This window comes from Rhinolophus sinicus, chromosome 8 (genome assembly GCF_057876585.1).
Source record: "Rhinolophus sinicus isolate RSI-liver-muscle chromosome 8, RSI-T2T, whole genome shotgun sequence".
Taxonomy (NCBI): domain Eukaryota; kingdom Metazoa; phylum Chordata; class Mammalia; order Chiroptera; family Rhinolophidae; genus Rhinolophus; species Rhinolophus sinicus.
Genome location: NC_142508.1, coordinates 2075555 through 2100433, shown reverse-complemented (window position 1 = coordinate 2100433; position 24879 = coordinate 2075555). Strand labels below are relative to the sequence as shown.

Here is a 24879-nt window from a genome sequence, read left to right as displayed (position 1 = left end):
CAGCCGTCACAGCCCTTTTCCATTTGTTCTACTTTAGTTTCATACCTTCACTTGCATAGCTTTGCCCTCACACCCAGGATGGAGCCCAAAACCAGACCGTACTTTCCCGTATTGTTTCGGTAAATTCCTCCCCATCCCCAAAGGCAGACAATTGCATTATATCCAAGAGATGCCATCTTACGATCGCCTGTTCTTGGCTTTAGCATGGCCTACCCTGTGAGACCTGCGAAGACCATGAGAAAGGTAGGGGCCATTCATAGATGGAAGTGAACTCGCTTTTTAGAACCCAAAATTGAAAACACCGACTACACCCACATTTTCAAGAGTTCTTTTTTCCCCAAGGAGAGTCTATTGTGAACCTGCCTTTCTTTTTTTGTTGTTGTTTCTATCTACTTTTTGTTTCTGCCTGGGAAATTGTACATTCGCTCTTTTTGGCTGTTTCCGGCAAATGCGGCATGATTTGGAAAACTGCTGAGAATGTGTGTCTAGCAGGTTTCCGGTGTGTACTGACAACCTCTGAGGTTGTTACGAGCGGACATAACCCTCGTGTAACCAGTTATCACAAGGTTTCATCCACATTTGTTTCAATACATGTTCTCTAAATTTTTTCTCAGATTTTGCATTCGACACAAAAGGGCTCTAAACGTTACCTCTCTTGACTTGATGGAAAAGGGCCTTTCCAGCCCCTTGTCGTCAAGTTTCCTCTTCACGCCCCATGGTCACTGTCCATCCACCTGCCACCTTCCCTCTCAGCGCTCGTGCCCTCCCACTCCCCTCAAGATGGACACAGAGCTCCTGGCAGCACTCGGTGCCGTCCCACACGGACGCGTGACGTCCCACTTCGCGGCCTGGGAAAGAGGCCTGTGCCTTGTGATGTAAGATGATGCACTCACCACATCCCCCCACCCTTGCTTTTTTGCCGATTTTTAGACCTGGTTACCGGTTCCTTGGTGAATTTCTCCTTTTGATAAGTGCCTTCCCCTCGTTAAATGGAGAAAATAACTTATTATTCCTCCGGCCGGTGGGAGCACTCACGAGGTGAGGAGGAGGAGACCACATATCCTGGTTTATGTCCTGGCCTGTCCGGACCAGGTCGCTGCCGACCGCCTCTGTCTATTTTCCCAACCCAGTGATGGATCACTCCGCTCTCCTGTGCCTGTCTGGGTGGAAAGTGACATTGCATTTGGTCACTCCAGTCCAGAGGTCATCACAGAGGCTGGTCATGACAACGGTCACACATGCCAGATTTGGTTATCCTGGAAATGTAGAGGCCCCTGGTTGACCCTCATGACCCCGGTTTCCCTGTAGATTCTATGTCAACATGGGACTGTTGCAAAATATTCCAGACCTCCAGGTGTGAACAGCTGGACAAGACCCACTGAATTTCCTGCAGTCGCGTCCATGGCTGAGGGTACAAGTCCTAGCCTGTGGCTCACACAGCTGGATTATTCCAGAAAGATGTAGCCAAGAGGATGGAAAGCGAGCTAGAATCAGAGCCTGAGAGCCACAGAGATAAGCAAACCTGAGCAGACATAGAACTCAAGAAAATCACCTTCCATCTGGGAACGCTCTTCCTGAGCTGGTCCTCGCAGGTCTGAGGACGGGGAGAGGGAGGAAAACGGGACGATGGTAGCTGACGGCAGGAAGAGAATCAGGAAACAGCAGGTGTACACCGTCAGGCTGACTTACAGGGGAACCCAGGTTTCATTTCCATAGTTTTCGGGAGCTGGCTGCTGGCTTCCTATTCTTAGCAGTGATTTCCAGACGGAAAGCTATGTCCTAATTCCAAGTTTACTGCTACTGCAAAGGACACCAGTAGGCCGGTCTCTGGGGCAGACAGTGTAGAAAAGCTCTGGTTATTGGCACACCCTCTTACCCAACTGAGGAAACGGACAGGAGGGGAGATTACATTGCAAGTCTCTATGATGGCTTAATGAGGCCCCTGGACGAGGTGCTTGATACACCACCACCCCCATTCCAGCTCTTCCATCCCACAAGCTTGTTCTGCAGAGAACTGAGCACATGTGAAAAATCACACCTCGTCTATTTTGTGTTTGCTTCATCAAATACAAAAAAAAAAAAAAAAAGAAACTTTGGATGAAACACCAGTGGCTAGGAAATATTTGGGTTTCTCCTGTTTGGGAGCTGACGCTCTGAAACTCACCACATCTGTAGCGTTTGTGGGCGGGCGGTGTTAGCGTGACTTCCGTGTAGTTAATGATGTGGCTGGAAAGCTTATTTCTGCATCAGCTGAGTTCTGGCCACCGTTCACAAAACTGTAAATGGTCCTCACCGTATTTTCAGGAATTGAAGGAACCCTATTCTGTGATGGCAATCTCTCTCCAAATTGTTGACTGTGCCACATGCTTGTGCAAATTACACACCTGAGTCACCTCGGGGGCTGTTGACGCGCAGCCTGTGGGCGTCCACTCCCGGGGTCTCTGGTGCAGTGGGATGACGTGTATCTCTGACAAGGCCCCAGGCGGTGCTGGTACTGACAGGGCTCATGCTTGGGGTGCCAGCTTCCGAGGGCTGTGGCAACAAAGTACCCAGCCTGGGTGGCACAGAACAACAGAAACGTATGGTCTCACAGTCCAGAGGCCAGAGTCCAACAGCAGGGTGTCTGCAGGGCTGTGACCCTCTGAGACCCGCAGGGGAGCCTCCTACCTCACCTCGTCCAGCTTCCGGTAGCGTCAGCAATCCTTGGTGCTCCCGATTAGAGATGCAGCGCCCAGTCCTGTCGTCACACGGCTTCTCCCTGTGGCACTTGATGCAGGCTTCCCACTATGTGTGTCTCTTTGTCCAGATGTCCTCTTTTGAGAGTCACAAGACTAGCACCCACCCTCATGCCGTCCTCGTAACTAGAGAACCACTGTGAAGACCCAATGTCCCAATTACATCACAGTTTAGGGTATGGCGGAGGGGTTAGGGCTTGAACATACGAATCTGCGGGGGACAGAATTCAGCCCGTAACACTGGGAGAACCCCTGCGACACAGCAATAGCTCACACTTTTTGGATCATGACACATAGCAAGACAGCAAGAAGTACATTTTACGTCAAGTACACGTACAGAACTGAAATACAATTTCACGATACAACCCCTTCACTGTGCATTACTTACTCTAGTGTTTTCTTGTTCCCTATCCTATGTCCTTTGAAAAAAGCCATGACGTGTACACATGGGGCAGAAAACCCAAGCGGAGATGGAGCAGGTGAGGGGAAGAGTTGCGTGGGTCCCTCCTTGCGAGCCTTTGGTGCCTGGATTGGACGCAGCCTGGCACCTGGAAGCACATGGGTATTTCCAGTGTGTCCTCTTACAAAGGAGGGACTTGTAGATGTGTCTTGTCTCATGGTGCTGAGATGCCGAATGTGATTCTCCACTCCTACGGCTCTTTTCCCAGAGAAGAGAACAGGTAGTCGTGCGCCATCTTTGTTGTCTGTACTTGAAAGTAAGTTCAATGCACTTGACCTGCAGTGTCAGGAGAGAGCAGGGGTCAGGGTCGTGAACGATGCTAGGAGAGGCCACGGAGACCTGCGTGTGCTGCTATGGCAGGAGCTCTTCAAACGTGTCGTGCAGACAGCTCAGCCCTGTGTTTGCCAAAAAGAAGCAGCTTCGCCGTCCCCCTTGTCACCTCTTTTGGTTGTTGTCCTTTCTTCCCGGTTTCCCCCGACCTCCAGGACCCACTGGATTCTGCGCCGTTCTCAGAGGCCTGGATTTCCGTCGGCTGACCACCGCGCCCTTGCAGTGGGTGAGCGAGCCGTGGTCACCTTCTCAGGGTCATTGTCATCGTGATATTGTTCTCTGTCGGTAGCATTTCTGGCTGATAAAGAAAAGGTGGTCTGGGGGACAGCAGATGGCAACCGGGAAGTCTCCTGGGTGCTTGTAACTGCAGGTTGACAGGTGTCTTCTTGGGGCACACTGCTTCCCTGTTTCTTTCCTATGTGGTGGAGGAGAAACAGTTTTAAGCTGCACATGAAAAGACCTTAAGCTCCTGGTCCTCTTCCTTCGATATTGTATGACCTTGGACCAGTCCGTTTGCATTTCTGAGCCTCAGTTTCTTAATTTAAAAGACGAAGCAAGAAGTAGCTGCTCCAGCCACAGGAGCAGGTGCTGTGAAGGTTAAGTGAAAGGGTGCTGGGAAATGTTCTGTCGACCGTTAGAGGCTCACACAACGTGAGGAAGTTTTAGTTATTTTCATCTCGCCTGTCCACAAGCCTGGTCCCACAGGTGGTGTGTGCAGGTGAGAAAAAGAAGACAGAAAATAAGCACGAAAAAAAGAGAGTGTTGTGTTCTCAAGCCAAATCAGGAATGAGTAAGCAGAACGTCCTAGCAAAAAACAACAAAATAGAAAAAGCAGTGAAGAGGGAAATCGGCTGCCAGCCCCAGTATGAAAAGCAGGTGTTTGCTGCTTAGTGGCCAGTCGAGGAGCGGACAGGGATGGGACTAGGCCCGAGGAAGTCAGCCCACCTGGGGTGTGCCCTTGAAAACTAGTTCGGAAGGAAAGTCTCATGGATCACATCCTCGGAATTTCTTCCCAGCACCACGACGACTGATTTCATTTGTTTCCTGGAGGTGAGCCTGAGACACAGGGACAGACTCCCGGAATTGCAATGGCTTCAGTGGAGATGGAAGGAAATGATAAGGAACAACTACTCAGCTGTTTGTGGATGTCAGAGATGCACTTGACATGGATATTTGGAAACATAATGAGAATCACAGTTGAAATATTTACTGTTCGTCTCTGAAATACTTCCTGTATGTAAATGCGTCTTCATGTTTCATCGTATTCTGTTGATACGCAGGTATTCTCATAGCAACTCATCACTGAAAAGCATGTATGTGGAGGACACAGGATGCAAGAAACGTTCTCTCCTATTAAGTTAGATGAATGGCAATTGGCCACAAAAGTGCATGAGGGTTGGGCGCAGTGTGGAGAGCAGAACAAGACACCCCGAGAGACTCCAGGTGCGGAGGAAATCACCGTCTCTACTCTCTTATATTTAAAACGTTTTATGGAAGACCAGTTATCCCAGGAGGGAAGAAGGCGTTGAGATATAAATACTGAGGATTTTTCATTACTTTCGTATTTTAAAACTGACAACTACGTGTCTCCCGTGTTTTCACTAGATTTTTACACTAAATTGTAAGTTCCATATAGACGGGAAGAAAAGTCATGCAACCAGAGGAAGAAACGGAGAACATTTCGTTTATATATTGAGTCATTTCCTAATATTTGACTTATGTCACAGGAGCTAAACATCTTTACTTTTCACTGAATATTTCAGTCTGTACTTTACTTACTTGGGTCTCGAAGGTTGTTCTTTTTAAATCATTATAGCAAGAGGTTTAACTTCATGCACATGATATAAAATACACTGGAGGGTGTGTGGAAATGTGTGCCCAGTGGAGACATTAGAACATAGGGGTGATGGTGACATTCTGCTTGGAAGAAGGGGTCGCCCCTCTAGGAAGGACTGATTCATTCGGGAAACTTTCCACCATCACTCGGCTTCAACATCAGGACTTACTGCTCCTTGGACCACCAGCCCTAAGCGTGGGGGCAGAGACGAGGCGGGAAGTAATATATTTGGCAAAATGTTGGGTCACTGGGATAGTGCCAGTGACTGAACGACAGGACTGAAACAGGAGATTCAAAATTCAGAGAGACTGGCTCTGCCATGAGATGGGATTTCTGCAGGATCTTGGAGGGGAAAGCCTGTAGAGGGACGTAAAGCACTTCCGTACAGTTGGGAGCTCGTCACATTGGGCACGCTAAGGCTTGAGCTCCCGAGCCAGGTTTTCGGGGTAGTTGAAGAGTTTATTTTGGAGAACACTGAGTGTTGGATGCCTGTGAGGTTTGCGTTGGAGATGTAGAGGTGGAAATCTGGTGCATTGGTCTACAATTGAGGAGGTAGATCTGTGGGATTTGCCAATATTTAGGTCACAATGGCCTAAAACTACAAAATGGGTGGTTTCCTAGAGGAAGGCCGTGGAAAGTGCGTCTGTGTGCATGTGCGTGATGGGCAGAGGCAGGGAGACCACAGCGAAATTCCAAGTAGGGCTCAGTGGGGCCGAGGGAGGGGAGGGGATGAGGAAGAAAGCGCTGGGCTGCAGAAGTTTCAGAAACACAAGAAGCAAACCAAACAGGAACGTCCCCCAGGACAAATCTTTGACTGGTTATTCCCCGTCCCCCAATTATTGAATGTCAATAGCAACTATTTTGCATGATTCATTTACAAAATAATTTGCTGAGATTGTTTTCCCATCCTGGGAAAGGTGTTTTGGGAAACAAGTTTTCACATATTCGTTTTGCCAGGGACGTTTGATGTGTAGGAAGAAACCGAAATAATTCACATTCGTGAACGTCTGAAAGTGTAGTCTTAGAAAATAACCCGTCTCACTATGTTCCCACTCTGTATGCTTAGCCTCTATTGAAAGATTAGAAGTACTTAGGGTCTATTTTAAAGGAAGAAACATAAGTACAACAGATAAACAAAAAAAGAAAGACTTCTCTGTAAGGAACAAATTCTTTCAGTAAAGATGAAGCTTTTTTTTTTTTGTATGCCTTTCAAGATAAGGCATCGTGCAAATGAAAACTTGAAATCTGTGGTCTTTTAAAGAGATGTATCCTTTATGCCTGTGGTTCTTTTGGCCCCGGGGGAGAGGCTGTTTTGTGGAAGAGAGTATTAGATTGTTTTATCTCAGAGCAATGAGAAAATTCTTTGTCTTCCTCCCACTTCCCCCTTTTTTAAAAATAACATGTGAATCATAATTGCATTTTGATTTTTGAGGTTTCCATGCACAGTTTACCAACATTTGCACTACTTCTTTTACATAGATACTTGGCAGACCCAGTGTCTCAGGTTTCATCTGTCTCTCTCATTTTTCTTTGCATCTTTCTAATTAGTGATTCAGTCTTCAAGATATTTTATTACACGTCCCATCCATTTATGCTTCCCCCCCCCCCCCCTTTGCCTGGCAATACAGACATAGAATTGAAAGCGGATAGTTCACTCATCTCTTACCATTGCCCTTGGAAGGCTGCTTTCATTTGGTCTTCGTTCCTTCCTTGGTTCCACACAGAGGATATTCACAGGGTGGAATTTCAGGGCATTTGGTACACTATTTAAAGACGTATGCAAAGAGATAAGTCTAGCTGTTTGATTGGGAATGCTATAACCAGGGAATGAATTGAAATCACTATTCCCAGGTGGATTCAAGAACTCAGCTTTCAACCTTATTTTGCATATTTATTATATCTTTTGATATCCTGGATTTTTCAGTTAATAGCAATCAACTTGGACTTGTAACTTGAGAGTTAAGAGATGCACCCTTTATTTGGGCAATTTCCAATGTAGTGATTAGAGACAGACCACCCTCAGATCAAATCTTGCTTGGGTTGGACTTAAATGCCTTACGATTCAGTTTTCCTGGTACCCAGATGCTCCCCTCATTCCACATGCTTTCCAGGAGGTGAGTCCTGTTTGGCGGCTTGTCCCTCACCTACTGTCTTTAGGAAGGTGGCTTTAAATGCTAGTCACCGGACACTTCCTCAGGGTACCAACTATCAGAAGTTAGTTACAAAGGGAAGTGAACTACGGTTCTCAGGAGTTTGAGGGGCATCTGAGATTTACAGGGGGTTACAGGATTTTGGAAGCACTGTTTTGGTGTTTTCTTACCATAGCTTTGCAAGCCACCCCCAGCCCCTGCGATGAGTTCCAGTTTATGGACCACTCTCTGAAGCTAAACGTGTGCATCAAACTGGACAGAGGGACAGGGTTTGTCCACTGAAGCATCTTGGCTTCAGTACCACCCTCCCTCAGGACACACCGAGGAATTTGCCATAATGTACAGAAAAGTCCCAAAGCACATGGTCTTCCTGTCCCATTGGGTCTCGCTGACTATGTGACAGTCCCTGCTGGCTACAGTGTCCTCGTTAGTTCTGTGCTCCATTTAGTTGAGCTGGAAATCTGTGCCCCTGATTTAATCAGCAACCTGGTAGCCATGGAGATGACATCTAGCCTCCAGCTGCCCAGGGCTGCCCAGCAAACTATGTGCGAATGATGAAAATAAAGTAAACAGGATATGTAAATGAACTTCCTAAATGAATCAAAGGCTTTGCCCCCGGGTCTCCTGCTTAACGACTTTTGGCCCCTGATGTTTGTCAGGATCCACAGCGATTTAAAAACTCCCGCAGTCACAGCCTTTGTCTCAATGCTTGTTCTGTTTTGTTGTTTGTTTTGTCCTTTGTCTGTTTCAGATCTATCAGCACTCCTATACTGGATATTACGTCCTGAGCAAAATTCCTCACGGGTAAGATTGTGTTTTCATTTTCTTTTAATGAGAAATCTGCAGAGCAAAGCCGAGGGCGGCACACTGACTCATGGCTTCGTTCTCGGAAATTCACGGCAGGAAATGGGCATCTTCGCTTTTGATTGCAAAGTGCCCTGTTGTGGTGGGTCCTCGTGGTGACTCCTCCCTAGGTAACGGCGCCCAGGGTCAGGGGATCAGCTAAGCCCTGCACTGGCCCGCGTGAAGCCCCGTGGCAGGCCAACCCCGCCACCCCCTGCCCTGGGTCCCTGTGCTTTGTAATCAGCTGCAAGAATGTGGGGCTGGCTGGCCCCAGGGCTCTAGGTGATACACACAGTAGAGAGGGTGGCGCTGGAGGCTCATCGGTCTCTCAGAAATACATGATTTGGGACCCAAAAGTGTTGGGGGGCGGAAAGAGGTGAGAGCAAGCGTGGTTTAGAAAGGTTTTCAGTAGATGTACCCACAAGCCACCCACGGGCTCATCGTTGGAGCCCAAAGGCGCGAAGACATGGCTAATGTTCGGTGAAGCTGTTTGCAGAGTCGGACACACAGGAAAACACTTTCAGAACTAGGAGAGGGGCAGGAATGGCTTACTGTTTTCATTTCTTTCTTCCTCTCCCCTCCTCCTCCTCCTCCCTCCTCCTCTCCTCCCCTCCCCCACCCTCTGGTGACCCAGCCCCATCCGCCTTCTTGTTCTCCATCCCGTCTTTCTCCTTCATGTCCCACCTCCAAGGTGAGGTTTTGGGGAAATGTTCAAACAACTTGGATTGTGCTGCTGCTGCTGCTGCTGCTGTGTAAGTCCCTGTGAGTTTTTTAGGGGTGGGCCCCCTAATTTTCCCATGCGGATTTAAACAAACAGCAGGAGTTGCTAACAAGTATTGTTCCCCTGGAGAGCTCATCAGAGTGTGAATGTTTACAGCTCCTGCCGTCTGTTTTCTACTAGGTTTAGGTGGGATCCAGGCATATCCTTGGAAAACAAACACGGAGGAAATCATTTCAGTTGGACTTTGGACAAATGAAAGATGCGTGTAGATAGGCAGCAAAATGTGACCCATAGTTTCCATTTGGACTATGAGAAAACCAAGCCCAAAGGAATGGAAAATGACCCACAATAGTAAAAATAAAGCGTCCATAGGCATGTTTCATTACAGTCATATTTCAAATAGAAACTCAAATGTTTTTCACTAAGGAAGAATCGTTCTGTTATTTTTCAAGCGGATACACATCTTCAAAGGTCACGGCAGGCAGAGTATAATTATGCCTTGAGATTTATCTACCCCTTCTGGGAACAATAGAATTTATTGTAGATGATGGCTATTTCATTCCATTTCCTACAAATCTGTAAAACTCAAAAAACTCTAAAAGCGTTGTAGGCTTAACACCTTGTGTTAATATTTTACTGCACCCGTCAGAATTGACGAGAAATGGATTCTGAGAACCTGGCTCAAGAGTTTGCCCGATCAGCTGCAAACCGGAGGACAAAATGGTCTGTGTTGAACACTTGGTTTCAGTCTCATCATGACAAACCCCGTATAGGATGCCAACACATAAAGAGCTGCTTTTCGTATTTCTAAGATAATCATAGTAATAATCACTGCCATTATTCGTCCATTGGCTTTCATGCACCTTTATTTACCCCAGCACAACAGGCCTGCAAGAAAAGCATCCTTATCCCGGGTCCCCAGTGAGATCGCCAAGTGCTGAAGTGACTGCCCAGCATCTCATAGTTAGCACACAGCCTAGGGAATCCAAGCCCAAGTCCCACGCTCTCAAAACAACCCCCTTTGGTTACATTATAGCCATAAATATCAGCTTTTCAGTGGTGCTAATTTGTTTCTTTTCTAAGGACTCAAGATTGAAATATGTAGCAGACTACTTCTTACATTTACTGGGAACAATGTCTGGTGGATGAGACAGTCTGGGGCCCATCCATCACCTTGTAAACAGAAGCAGCTTCTCCCAAAAGGCTTTGCTCCACCACCCAACTCTTCCTCTTTGTCATAAGATCGTTTCTGGAAAATGAATCATTTAATTAAGTTAAAATATTGTGAAAAGCTTATTTCTATGAATGAGACAGTGGATTTCTGAACTGGATGACTTAGGCCTCGAGTTTTTGCATCTTCGGCCTCCGAAAGGAGCTTTTTGACCCCTCACAGTCTTCCGCACGTGGCAGGAGAGGAACACAGCTCCTGTTTTCACACCTGTGCTGCCGGAGGGTTTGGGGTACAGAGGAAACCACAGTGGTCCTTTTAAAATAAAAACAAGTCTATTAACATATTTAAATGTACATTATTCATAGTCCGAAAACCTGGGAGCTTTTCTTGATACTTCTGAAGACACAGGTCTATACCTTTATCACAACTTTCATCACTCTGGCCCCTAAATTCTTCACCGCAGGCCAGAGTCTGTCCAGTCTGCAGGATGAGCTTATTGGTCATTTGTAACTTGATTTTTTTTTTTTTTCCCTTAGCTTCAGGCTTTCCAATCAGCCATAGAGAAGGGTCGAATTAAAATTTCAGTGCCCTGTGAATTCTGGTTTCCTTTCCTTGTGCCACTGGCAGAACGAATTGGGGAGCATATACTCTCTTTCCGGTCTCTCAGGAGCCAGAGGAGGGGTCTCTGGTGCAGGCATTAGCTCCCTCCTTCTCCAGTGTTGGCCTCTGTAGCTGGAGGTAGAACCTTTATGCGTGTAATGACTGCAGTCATAATGAGAATCCCAAGGCAGCTGAACTTTCATCTGGTACTTAGAGTAGGTTTGTTTGACTTTCACACACTAAATCTTCCAAAAGGGTGTTCTTAGAGGCCATATGTCTTTTGCACAAATTTGTTTATCAAGCCAGAAGTAAAGCGAGTTATTTTTAACAAAGTGTTTCACAGTTTTTGTATTAGAATTTCAACAAAATGAAGCCGTCTTCCACAATCAAGATTGTACAGCCAGCTAGCTGTTCTCTGCAGGGTCTGTCGTGTGTAATCATGGAAGTTTTTGTACACGGGGCTGATTCTTGACGTACACCTGACATGACTTTTTTCTTGAATTAGTTTCCCCTTTGGCTTGAGTCCATTTTTAAAAAGAAATTACATTTTTAATATGCACTCTCATATATACATGTATATATTATATGTATAATGTACATATTAGGCAAAATACACGCAGTAGAGAATATCAACTCCTTCTATAACAGAAATCAATTTTGAGTAACATTTGGCATTCCTCTAATTAGGTAGCGTTCACGTTCTGGGGTCCTGCAAACAGTCGTGATAGACAGAGCAGCATGGGGTCGGAAGGTGTTTCTGTTTACACACCAGGCCGTCTTCTGTGGACATTGTTGCCGTAACCTGGCTTATTTACCGGTATTTTTCAGGCAGCAAACAAAATTGTATAAAAATTGCATTTCTCTGGAATTCTGGTTGACTCATGAAGTTACATTCTACATCTGTGAAAATGACAAACTGACATAGAGTCCCCCTGCTGGCAGTTTGACTTGATAGGCGGGGATGCAGAGGAACGTGGTGTTTGTTGTAGACAATGGTTGTCGAGGTTGGTGACATACCCACAATGCCCAGCACCGCGCCTGACGTCCAGACGCAGGAAAAAAGAACTCCAGGCCTGTACTCCCTACACCTGAACTTGAGTCCCCAGTGCTGCTGGCTTCTGGCTGTGGGACCTGGAGAGCTGTTGTGCTAATACAGATGTCGGTGTCCATATTTTTTAAGAGATGGTAATAGTGCCCACCTTCTAGGCACATTATGAGAATTAAGTAGAGTGATATGTGCCAAAGGTACAGCAGACGGGTCTGCTTCTAGTGAACTCTTGGGAATGTCATTTTTTTAATGTTGGAATATGTACCATATATATATATTTGCAGTCATATAATATAAATGTTATCAGACTTTACTTTCTAGCCAGCTCAAATCCTGTCTGTTACAAAAGAAGGCGTGATGTACCCCATATAATAAAATTCCCTTTAATAGTTTTCAAAGCTAAGGCTTGTTCCGTGACGCTCATGTAATTATAATGCACACATGATTTTAAGTTCTCTCTTAAAAGAGATGTCTATAGTCTCTCTCTCCACAGTTCTCAATATTCAATAAATGGCTTAATCTCATCTAAATCTGATTGAGCAATGAATTTTAAGGCATTCTTGTTTTGCCCCAGAAAAGATAATATATATCAACAAATACTAAAATGCTGTATTGAGCAACAAAAGTGATGGCTTCTATCCTTCAGAAGTTTAAAATCTTGTTGAAAAGGAAAAACAGAGACATATCACAATATACGGCTATAATTAAGTGCCCTCAAATGAGTATTTTTTTTATAAATTTTATCGGGGAACAGTGTGCTTCTCCAGGCCCATCAGCTCCAAGTCGTTGTCCTTCAATCTAGTTGTGGAGGGTGCAGCTCAGCTCCAAGTCCAGTCGCTGTTTTCAATCTTTAGTTGCAGGGGGCGCAGCCCACCATCCCATGAGGGAATTCAACCGGCAACCTTGTTGTTGAGAGCTCACGCTCTAACCACCTGAGCCATCCGGCCGCCCCAAAATGAGTATTTCAAACACTGAACACAGAAGTGTTGCAGGCATCAGGGTGTCGCAAAGGGGCTCTAAAGAAAGTCTGGCTTGAACCGAGCCTTACAGTTGAATCAGTTTTTTATTTTGTTTTGTTTAATAGATGGAGACAGGGAGAAGATCTTCCAGGTTGGGTAAATTACTAACCAGGCTTGCCTTTTGCAGTGAGCCGGCGTCTTCCTGGAAGGCGCATGAGTAGGGAGGATCTAACACCACCCAGGAACGGGTCTTTGCAGTGAGAGCGCAATGAACGCTGTCAGCAGAAGAGCGCGCTGGTGAAAAGGGCCGGCTTCAGTTAGCTTGATGCTTGTCTTAGAGTAGATGGAAGGGAAGGGAAGGTTAGGAGCACAGATTCAATTAGGAGGCCTGATGGGGAGTCGTGAGGCCCTGGCATGTGGGAGCACTCAGTGTAGGCACCGCACCAACTGTGATTATGGGTAGCTGGTGTGCTCTTGGAAAACGAAGGCAAAGTTCAAATGTTTATATTCCAGATCCCCTTAATTAAGTCTTTGGCAGCCTGTGTCCCGTTGTGAGTTGAGCCTGGTACATGAGCAGATTCAAAGTAGTGAGTTCACGAGGGCAGACACAAGAATGCTCAGCCTCACTGTCAGCTCCTCTGTGGCTTACTTAGCACTTTTCCGTCCCAGCCGGCTCTTGTTTTGCTTGCATCCCCAGGGACTCAAGCTGGCCCTTCTGCAGACACACTTTGGCCCTGCAGGTCAGGCAACCTTCACAGCTGCCAGAGGTTGCATGAGTAAGACTGTTTGTATACCCTGGGGAGGTAGCCAGTGTGAAGCCAAAATGTAGAAGAAAGAGACATTCTTAAAATGGCACTTCATGTGTCTCTGCCATGGTACCCCCGGGGCAGAAGCCTGCTGTTACCGCGTGCACAGATTTTCAGGACCATGGACAGCTCTTGGGGCCGCCAAGTAAGATGGTCATGGCTGCTTCCCCCTCTCCTCCAATCCCCTCCCCACCTCCTCCCTCTTCCTTCCTCTCTCTGACATGCAAACTCTGAGCACCAACAGGAACATGGGCTGTAGAGTCCAATAGATCTGGGAGTAAATTATCTCTCAGCCTCTCTACCTGTGTTATCATGGAAAGTTACTTTCCTTTTCTGGGCACAGTTACTCCATATATGGAACGGCTATAAAGTGTCTGACTCTGAGGGTTCATGTAGAGGTGCCATGAAATGCTGCAGAATGATGAGGTGGTGCATTTAAGTGCCCACTTTGGTGTGCAGAGAGCACTCCTGGCCTAGTTCGTGGTGGAACTAAGATCTTCCATAATATGGCCAAATCAAATTAATCACGCTTCCCCACAATTCCCTTACCTCTGCTCAGAAAATAAATTTCAACCTCAATGTCAAGTCTGATTGATTGTAATGGCTTCCTGGAGCTCTGAGTTTGAAAGTAGTCTAGAGTTATGCCCGAGCTCTGTGGAAACACCCGAGATCGATGAGTATTGCCTGCAGTGAGGGAGGGGAGGAAGGTGCATGAGATGCCTCATACGTGCCCATCCTGCCTCCATGAACGCCCAAATCCATCAGGTGTCCCATTGCTGCTCAAGCACAAGGTGCTGCCGGGCGTCCACACCTTTGCACGCTCCATTCTCCCCCCGCCCACACATACAGATGCCTGAAGCTTCATGCTCACTGCAGCTCGTGTCCAGCAAATCTTCCTGAGCCTTCAAGTCCCAACGTCAAAACCCCTTCCTCTGAAAAGCCCTCCTCCTACTTGCTAACTCCTAGGGAAGCATGCTTCTCATTCCACGCTGTCATTTGTTCTTGCGTTAAATTGCCATGCAGTGCCATGAATTAGCAGGGGACCTTGCAGTAGAAAGGAGGTGTCTCTACAGGCCCCAACACATGAGAGAGTGATTGATTGTACCCAGTGATTATAGCTAGTGATTATACCCAGTGATTATACCTAGTGATTGTACCTAGTGATTATAACTGGTGATTGTACCTAGTGATTGTATCCGGTGATTATACCCGGTGATTGTACCCGGTGATTGTAACTGGTGATTGAACCTGGTGATTATACCTAGTGATTGTACCCAGTGATTATACCCAGTGATTATACCTAGTGATTGTACCTAGTGATTATAACTGGTGGTTGTAACTGGTGATTGTACCTAGTGATTATACCCAGTGATTGTACCTAGTGATTATAACTGGTGATTATACCTAGTGATTGTCCCCAGTGATTGTCCCCAGTGATTATACCCAGTGATTGTACCTAGTGATTGTACTTAGTGATTATACCCAGTGATTATACCTAGTGATTATAACTGGTGATTATACCTAGTGATTGTCCCCAGTGATTGTACCTAGTGATTGTACCTGGTGATTGTACCTAGTGATTGTACCCAGTGATTGTACCTAGTGATTGTACCCAGTGATTGTACCCAGTGATTATAACTGGTGATTGTACCTAGCACCAGGAAGCTGGAGAGTTACAGAGGAGAGGCAAGGTATCTGGAATGCATCATCTTCTCCTGGATCTTGCTTTGCTAATTAGCTGTAGAATCTGAATTGCTTTTGCTCGACAGATATTTTTCCTCTACTGTTCAGTACCATTGTGCTTTCCAATGTATTGCTTTTCATTCTTTTCCTGAGCTGTTGGAGATGTGATGTTGTCTGGCTTCTCCAGGTTGTTCTTTGGTCAAATTTATCAACATGAAGCTTGTGCTTTGTTTTGTTAGCAATATACACAGTGATATGGGTTTAAAATAATTCCATGAAGGGCCTCATTCGTGTCTTCAGATAACAGACTCAGTTCTTAGTCAGAAGGAGCTTTCATCAGGAACCACAGCTATCATCAGCAACCTTAGCCTGGGGGCCTCCACCTTGCGCTCCTTGGTGGCGGCTCCAGGTCTAGCCGTCACGTAGAATGTTCAGCTCGCAGGAAAGCACACAGGGAAGAGATATGCCCCCTCCATTTGAGGGGCTTCCGAGGAGCTGCACACACCACTTCACCTAGGTGAATTCAGTGCAGGGAGGCTGGGAAGTGGAGTCTTCATGCCCGCAGCCAGGGCTGTTGGTCGGGGGCACGGGCGCGACGCGTTTGAGACCAGAAACAATGCTGCGGCCATGTTTGGAAAACCCCAGGATGCGGCTGGGTTTTCTCTCTGCAGCTTATGCTTTGAATTTAGGAAGTATATTAAATACGCGTTTTTAACCACACCACGCGCTTTGTCCTGAAGTTTAGGCATGGACCTTCTTGCAGTTCGTATACAGCAAGATGGTCTCACGGAGCCCTGTTTTCGTGTGTGAAAGGCAGCCTTCCTTTTCTCAGCTTTCTGCAGCTTAAATGTAAGCACTGCTGCAGGTCCCTTCTTAATAAGGAAGACGTGTGGCCTCTATTTAAATGGTACGATTTCTCACTGCCTGAACCATGAACGGGTCATCTCCAAACGGTCTCCTCCACTGCATGTCCCAGCTGGCTCTTTTCCCAACTTTTCTTGGAAGAGATGATTGACTAGAAAAATAGACATTGGTTACAAATACCTCTAAGGGAGAGTGGAAGCAAGTATCTGAAGTACAGGAGCAGGAAACTGAGAACGCGACCTTCCGCGTACCTGTGACTGCACTTGCCGGGGGTAGAGGAGTGTTTGGGGTTCTGTGGGCTCATGGACGTTTGTAATGAAGCTCGGTGACCTCAGGAGTCCCCTCCAGGTTCAACTCTATCCTAGTCATTCCGTGTGTTTATTCTCTGGAACTTTTGGCAGGTTGTGCGTCTACCTGTTTTTGATTAATTGCTAAACATCATAAACTTGAAAAGACTTATTGCTTCAGAACCTTGTCTCACTCCAGGACCCCACAGAGCCGTTTATGATCTTCAGAGAGCTGCACACACAATGTTTCCTCAGATACTGTGAGGTCACAGGGCTATCGACCACTCTGCTTCCGGCTCTGTGACACGGGGATAAGTGACGTGGCCAAGACGCTGAATTAGTGGTCAGCAGGGCTGGGACACAGTCCTGGTCCCTTCCCTGCCACACCCGGCCTTACTGAGACTGTCCTCACCCCTCAGCTCCATCGGGCTGGTGGTTGATACCAACTTTCCTTCTAAACCACAGAAAAGCGCTTTCAAGCAGCAGGGGCATCTGAAGATGTTGATGACTCGTCTTACCCCGTTTATGTTTGTAGAAACCACGTCTTGAGTTACGGGTTGTGGGCAGTTTGTTTTCTAGGCCAATGAGGGCAGATTCCCCCGAAGGGAGTGGATGTCAGTGAGTTGGTGGAGAAAGTGAGACATTTCCTTGGGGAAGGACTGAGCGCAAACAAAAGGCTCCTGGTGGCTTCGCTGACCTGCATCCATTCTCACTGCTCCACTTGTCTCAGGGCTGCTCGCTGGCCGGCCCACAAAGCCCATTTCCTCGTCTCCAAGGCTGGCGTCTCACTTTGCTCCCGCCCCGTGCTGAGAAGAAGTCACTGACTCCCGCTTAGCCTGTATTTCAGGGCGGCCTCTGGAGTTCTTTTGTTCTGGAACGAGATTTCACTGAAGAGCGGGAGCGAAAAGGTCCTTGATCACACCCTTGTTTTTCATGCTGTGTGGTGTCAGGCGAAGCCTACAAGGCGGGAAACAAGTGTATTTGTTCTGACTGCGAGGGAGGCAAGTGTTACACTCAGCGTTCTGATCACCGAGAGGAGTCGGCTCAGGCGCCCAGGCTGCCCTGGGACCTTGTGTGCCGAACGTGGAGGGCGTCCCCGCTGCCGTCCCCGCTGCACATCCCCAGTTCCTGCAGCGTGAGGACCCCTCCCCCCGGTGTTTCCAACAACACAGATACCATTGTTTTGGAGAGACCGGAACAACTGAACTGGCGGCCCCCCCTTCTGCATCGTCGGCAGCGGTGACATCATGGCAGTAATGCTTCTGGACTGATTTCCAGGCCCCCGGTGCTGAGCTAGGCTTTTCTGTTCCTCCCCATGTCTAAACCTCACGACAACCCAGTGAGGACTCACCCCATCGCACAGAGAAGAGAAGCAAAGCTCCAGACCACACAGCTCAGAAGTGAAGCTCACTGGGGTTCCAGCCATTGCAGCGTCCAAGGCCACTGTCTCGCGTGCTCAGGACGGCAGCGTTCAGACCTCGCTTCCCAGCAGCCCCTGTGTGATTTCACCTGCGAGCTTGTTCCCGCTGTTTATCTCCTCCACTAGATGTCTGCTCAGGGAACAGGGCCTGGAGGTGTGGGAGCAAGGTGGTTATGCTGCCGTGGGAAGACAGGATGGAAAGTCTGGGTCATCCACAGCTGCTCAGACAGTGAGCAGTCTTGGGGCACCAGGGGGTGGGCTGGGACCTCCCCTGCTTCTCTCTGACCTGGAGCTATTGACGTATAATTCCATGCCATGCAATTTGTCCATTTATATTGTACAATGCAGTGGTTTCTAGTGTATTCCCAGAGTTGTGCAAACGTCACCTCATTCCATTTTAGAACTTTTCATCATCCCCAAAATACACTTTGTCATTCAGCTGGCAGTCCAGGCGCCCCCTCCCTCCTCTGTCGGTCCCCTTCTGACAGAGGTTTATTGAGCCCCAGCCAGTCTAGACACTGCGTATACAGTGACATGAGACACAGGTCCCCTTTATATAAAACTTGTCTCTCTGTGGCTTTATTTGTACTTACATTGGTGATCCTGTATGTGAAAGTGTCCCCGGGAATTGGATGGGGGAATATGTCACAAATATGTCAGACACGTCACCTCCATCAGTCTTTCAGTGAATAGAGCACCTCAGTGTCAGAACTTCTGTATCCAAAGCCGTCACCAGGAAAGGAACTTACGCTACGCCATCGACACACAGAGACGTCTTAAATTAGTAGTAGGACACGTACTCATTCGAATATCGGTCACTCAGGAAGGGTTATTGCCAGCAAGGACCCCTTGCCCTCAAGAACTTAACTGTGTAATTTAAGATACATGTGAAAAATGATAACACAAATCTTTAAATGCTATATGAGTTTAAGGATTTACTGACCCTCACGTCACAAATTGATGGTTAGACTGGATCCCATTTATGAATCCTTTCATCCATCTATCCATTTATTCATTATTCAGCTAATATTTAGGAGCATCTGTGATATGTCAGATGCTCTTCTAGGGCTAGAAGTGTGTCTTTTGTTTTTATATTACCCACCACACTAAGCATATAGGAGGACTCGGAAAACATGTGTTATTTGACATTGAAAATGCTATTTTTTTATGTGTTTAGCCGTGAAAGGTTAGGAGCCAGAAAAGCAATTTTTAGCTTATCTTTTTCAAATGCTCTTTCGTTGGGAAGCTTTTCAATCCCTTCAAGCAGCGTAGGAAGATAAATGAGTAAACTTTGCTACACTAATTTACTCTTCAAACTTCCACATGATTTATGCCTTGTTTGGTTTAGTGCTCAAATAAGCAAAATTGGAGCGCGTGGCGTGATTATTTTGAGCTATAATGAAGTCCAGATAATTGGATTCATCCTTAATCATTTTTTTTTTACCAATCCATGTCCACCCTGGAGATGATTCATACAGAGCCTGGCATGGGTTCTTTAAAAATAAATGAATAAATAAAAAGCAAGATACAGAAAAATGAGGGAAGCACACTAAACAACACCAAAATAAATGAATACTTTCATGCATTCCCATTCTCTCTCTCTCTCTCTCTCTCTCTCTCTCTCTCTCTCTCTCTCTCTCACACACACACACACACACACACACACACACACCTGCACCTGAGCATTTCAGGATAGACCCGTGCACGATGCAAAGTCACTTGATGACAGGGAACCTGGCCGTGGGCTTAGGCAGAGGGCACTGTGGGCTCCATGTGCGAAGGCGGCATCTGGACCATCTTCTCTAATGGAAGAACGTGCTCCACAAGGCAGCACAGTGAGAAGCTGGCAGATAAAGTCCTCGCTGTTCTCTCAGGGTCTTTCCACTTTGCTCCTTAAGTCAGTCAAAGATGTTTTTCCCTTTGACCAAAGCAAGAGATTAATTTTTAAATTAAGCGATGTGTGACACGGAGCCTTTCCGTTCTGATCACAAACTACAGTGACTGCTGCTGCCGAGTGCCATCCAACGGGAAGGCCAGGGGTTTTCAATACGGGAAGCAGCGCGTCAAACCTTAGTCACAGTGTGTGACAAGTTTCAACATTTTCAGTGCAGTCAGTCAGGTATGAGCTACGGTTGAGAGACGGTGTGTTTTAAAGTGTGCAGTAAATCACCCTCCATCATGACAATGCTCTGTCACACATCGCTTCTGGTTTATGGCAATTTCTGTCCAATAGAAACATTACGATGAGTCCTCATCCACCTTATTCACCAGATCTGGCACCATGTGACTTCTGGCTCTTCCACAAAGTCAAAACTATTCAGGGCATCAAGGTCACCACAACACCAAAGACACCTAGGAAAGAGGACTTCCAGAACTGCTTCAGAAAGTGGCAAGAACGGTGGGACAAGTGTGTTCAAAGCCAGGGGGAGTATTTTGAGAGGAATTAATGGCAGTGTGTCTTTTACTGTAATAAATTTTTTTTAAATGTTCACTGTATTTTTTGATCACACCTCGTACATGTATATTTTCCTATTCCCTTCTTACGTGAGGGATCTCATACAACAGACACTGTATTGGGCTTTGCATGACTCCACCATGAAAATCACTACACATCCATTTATAGAGACTTTTGTTCATTTTTTACAGCTGTATCCTGTTTCACTGTATGGGTTCAGCCACATATTGTTTCTAATATTTTGCCATTACAAAGCCGCAATGAATTCTACCTTCTGCATGTGCATTTTTGTATCATTGGAGGTGTATCTTCTAGGAAGCAGTGTGGGTGAAAAGTTAAGTGTGTATTTATCAGGTATCGCCAAGTTTCCCTCCGAAACGATTGTACCAATTTGCATTCTCACCAGCAAAGCACGAGGTCGCCTGTTTCCCCACAGCCTCACCATGACGTTGTACTTTTCTTTCCTTTTTACTTTTAGGAAGTTTTGTAGGTGAAAATAATTCAGTATAGATTCAATTTGCAGTTCCCTAAGTTTGCTTGCGTTTGAGTACTTTTCCATATGTTCAAGGGCTATTTTGTGTGTATGAATTGTCTGTTCATGTCTTTTCTCATAGTTCTATCATTTTGGGGTCTTTTGTGACCTTAATTTTAGAGTTCTTCACATGTAGAGATATTAGCCATTTGCCCATAGTTTGTATAGTGGGAGTATTTTCTCCCAGTTCCTCAGTTGTCTTTTGGTTGTGATGTTTTTGTCTTGCAAGTTTTTAAAAATGTTTATGTAGTCAGATTTATTACTGATTGATTTTATTGCTTCTGGATTTTGAGGCGTCCTTAGAAAGCCTTTCCCTACACAAGGTTAAAGAGGAAATCACCCATGTTCGTGAAAACACTTTGTTACATCGAGAAAGGTAGGGTTTGTTGAAGTTCATTTGCAACCTGGAAGTGGAGACTCGCCCTTACTCTTCTGATGCCCTGGGCATCGGCCTCCCATCTCATCCTATTATCACTGTCATCTTTACGTGGCTCTTTATCGCCCCATCTTTATGTCTCCCTCGTTTCTCCAGACCTAAGGTCACCAACTAAAACTACCTGGGGCATCGCAGGCCGACTACTCACCTTCCCCAGTGCTTTTTACTCTGAAACGTATTCCGTTTGTCCTGGTAGGATTATTAAGCAATTACTTTAGAACTTTCTACCAATTCAAGCCGAAGCAGCACGTCCTTACCCACTTCACCTCCCTTCCCTTCTTGCCTTATCTCCTTTGTTCAAGCAGCTCCGAAAATGGAGTGTCTTCCTTTTCCAGAGACCATTCAACCTTAGTCTTCCTATAGATGGATGAACGCGTACCCAGCTGCGTCTCTTGCATGAGAAACATTGCAGCCGCGTGATAGCGTGCTCACCTGACGGAGTCTGGCCCATTCAGCAGAGCACAGACAGCATTCTTCACCGGCAGTAGCACCATCCAAAAGAAATATGAAGCTCAGACTTTTCTGCACATTGTAGACCGTGGTAGCTACGGAATATACTGAAATATTTCATACTGGTAGAAGTGTTAGGGTTTTTAAGTTTTTTCATTATGGTTTTTGTTTATGATGACCTTTAAATACGTAGGCAAGATTCTGTTGGCATGTATTTTGCATATAATAAATGGAAAATGTAAGGGATGTTTGAAAGCAAAACAATCTTCCTCTTAATCTCTCTCTCTCTCTCTCCCTCCTCTCCCCACTTTCTCCTTCCTTCCTTCCCTCCCTCCCTCTTTCTGGAGAGCTGAATCTTTCAGCACAAGATAAAGGATGGTACCCGTCCGTGAGGCCACTGGTTTTGGAAGGTCAGAATGACCTGGCTTTATGCTCAGAAAAGTACCAATCTGGCAGGAAAGCCAAAGATGGAAACATAAGCTGTGGCGATCTCCTGCTGCGTAGCTTTGCATTTCAATTTTCAGTTTTGACTGTTCTGGGTATATTTTTAAAAAGCTGATCTATAGACTTGTCTGCACACTCTTTCTTGCTAAATATTTACTATTTGGGTTAAGCAGCGATGGACCGATTTCAGCTTCACATAAATTACATACGTCTGGAGAAATCTAGTGGAGGCTGAATGAGACAGAGGATTTAATAACACAAGCTCCTGAAACTGAGGCAATGGAAGGAGAAGGGAGGGAGGTACCTCTGGGAGATAAAACTGTAGCCTCTTATGTCTTGTTTTCCACCATTTTGCTTTTATTTCCGCAGAGATCCTCAAAGTCTAGACCCCCCAGAAGTCAGCAATGCCAAGCTTCAGTACGCGGGATGGGGCCCGAAGGGTCAGCAGCTGGTAAGCAGCACGTCACAGCACTGACCGCGTTTGAATGTGACGACGTTGGCGTTTTATAGACTTGACACTGTCTGACTGCTCAGTCTCCACGTGTGTGTGTCTGTGTGTGTGTACACGTGTGCATGCGAGAGAGAGAGAGAGAGAGAGAGAGAGAGAGAGAGAGAGAGAGAGAGAGAGAGAGAGAAGAATCACATCTGGGGTAAGTACACCATGGTGTCTGCACACGTAAAGCATCCCCATTCCTTTTTGATAGCGAATCCTCTTAAAACCTGCAAGGCATGCGCTTTGGTCTCCAGGACGTGTATCCTCACACTGGCCCCAAACTGCAGCTGTGTGCCCAGGTCACAGATTTACCATGAGCTACAGGTGGCAATTCTCAGAATTGTGGAGTCACGGAGCCTGGTTTCCTCTGTTTTGCCTTTGGGACACTGGTGCTTTTCTTTGGAGGCTTTATGAAGAAAAAATATTTGCTGGTCGTTTTGGAGTTCAGCCCCCTGCATGTAGCATCTCCCTGCAGACGTCCCCTCGGCTCGCGTGACCCTCTCAGCTTTACAGCACACATCTTCCCGTTCCTACTCAAACTGGCAAAACTAAGCGATTGGGAGACACTGGGAGGGGCAGGAAGGGCCTAGTGGAAGGTCTCTGAGCAAGTGGTTAGAGACGCGGGTTCTGCCCCCGGGTGTCTCTGACCAGCCGACGGGGCAGCTCCTGCAGGTCAGGCTGCCGCCAGTTGGCCCAGCCACCACGTGAAAGCTCCAGGTAAGATCATCGCCCAGGCTGTCCCAGTGCTAGCACTTGTCTAAAACCACACGATACTTGTCAGTTCTGTTGTGCTTTATCTCAAGAGGTCGCATCACCTCCGTGCAGAAAGACCCCACAGCCTGGAGATCCAGGGTCTGGCTGTGTGCAAGTCACCACGTTCTTCTGCGTCTTTAAGCTGATTAACTAAAGCTGCATTTTAGAGGCTCTTTTTTCCTAAAATTGCACAGAAACGATCATTTTTGTAAGCTTGAGGTGAGATTTATTGTGTAGGCTGTCTAGTGTCTTAGAAATTAAAATCGCCTTCTTTTCCCCAACAGAACCGTTATATTTTCTTGGTTGCATAGTAGTTCCATTGTCCCCCACTGATTTAAAGAAACAGGAGCACAGAGACCACACACTCCCTCAGCTCTCACTGAGGTGTCCCTTACGCTGCACATTTAGTAATGAGAGGTTTTGAAAAGCACATTGAACTGATCAAACTCAGACTGTGGCAGAGGCCAGGAGGACGTTGTCAGCTGACTTGGCAGAGGGACGCCAACCGTCAGCTCAGGCACAACAGTGAGATAAGATCCGTCTTTCCTCAAAAGCACTCACTCTCCCACAAGGACAAAGTGCGGTTTCGTGGGAGATAGTAGAAGACCTGAGTGTTCAAGACTCAAGTGACTGAATCTCTCATCGTCAACTTGAAATGTCTCTGCACGTCGATGACTGAAGACGTTCCTGGGAAGCAGTCTCTCCCGTGTCCATTCAGTCACTCTGTGAATGTGACACGGAGCCTCCGTGGGGGCCGTCCCTGCTCGCCACGGACCCACCACAGCACAGCTTCGCACCCTGCCCGCTCCCACCACGCGGGGACGAGCACGGGCCTGGGCCACCTCACTGAGGGGCCGTTGTCCTTCCCAGGCCTCAGGAAACAGGCATTGTGAGCCAACCACTGGTCCTGCTCTCTCCTGCAGACCCGCTGCCTCTTCCTGTGTCTCCCCATGGTCCCCACTCAGCTTCTAGGCTCACACCTCACCACCAGCACATGGGAGGGGCCAGCTTGTCTGACTTCGGCTGCCTCCTCGAAAGGGCTTGCAACGTAAAGAAAATGCACCCCACAACTGCAAAAGGAGGGGGTGTATGTGTGTGCGTGCACACACTTCAGAATTGCTTCTAGAATGTGGAGGCAGAGGGGCTGGGTGATGACGCTGCAGACGCCTTACGTGTTAGGCCAGCCCCTGCCCTCCCTGGGGACACTGCTGCCTCGTGGACAATTGCTGTACAGTCGTGCCGTGCTCCGCAGTGGGCAGAGGAGGGCTGGGTGATTACAGAACTTACCGTATTCAATCTCTTAGAGAAGAACTAGCCCCCATCACGCCCGTAACCCTCTCGGACTCCCATCTCTCACCGTGCGAACGCCTGGCACACGTGATTTCTTGTTTTAGGCTGGCGT

The 24879-nt window shown here is 46.9% G+C and overlaps 1 protein-coding gene across 6 annotated transcripts in view; it reads left to right on the top strand.

The window, feature by feature from the left end:
* The window catches only part of DPP6 (dipeptidyl peptidase like 6), a 578081-nt gene that overhangs the window by 455029 nt on the left and 98173 nt on the right, over positions 1 to 24879 (top strand). For all 6 annotated transcript variants that reach the window (XM_019742500.3, XM_019742502.3, XM_074315064.2 and 3 more), the window contains exons 6-7: positions 8264 to 8316; positions 22601 to 22682. In XM_019742500.3, the coding sequence (XP_019598059.1) occupies positions 8264 to 8316; positions 22601 to 22682 (135 nt within the window). The remainder of the gene's footprint in view (positions 1 to 8263; positions 8317 to 22600; positions 22683 to 24879) is intronic.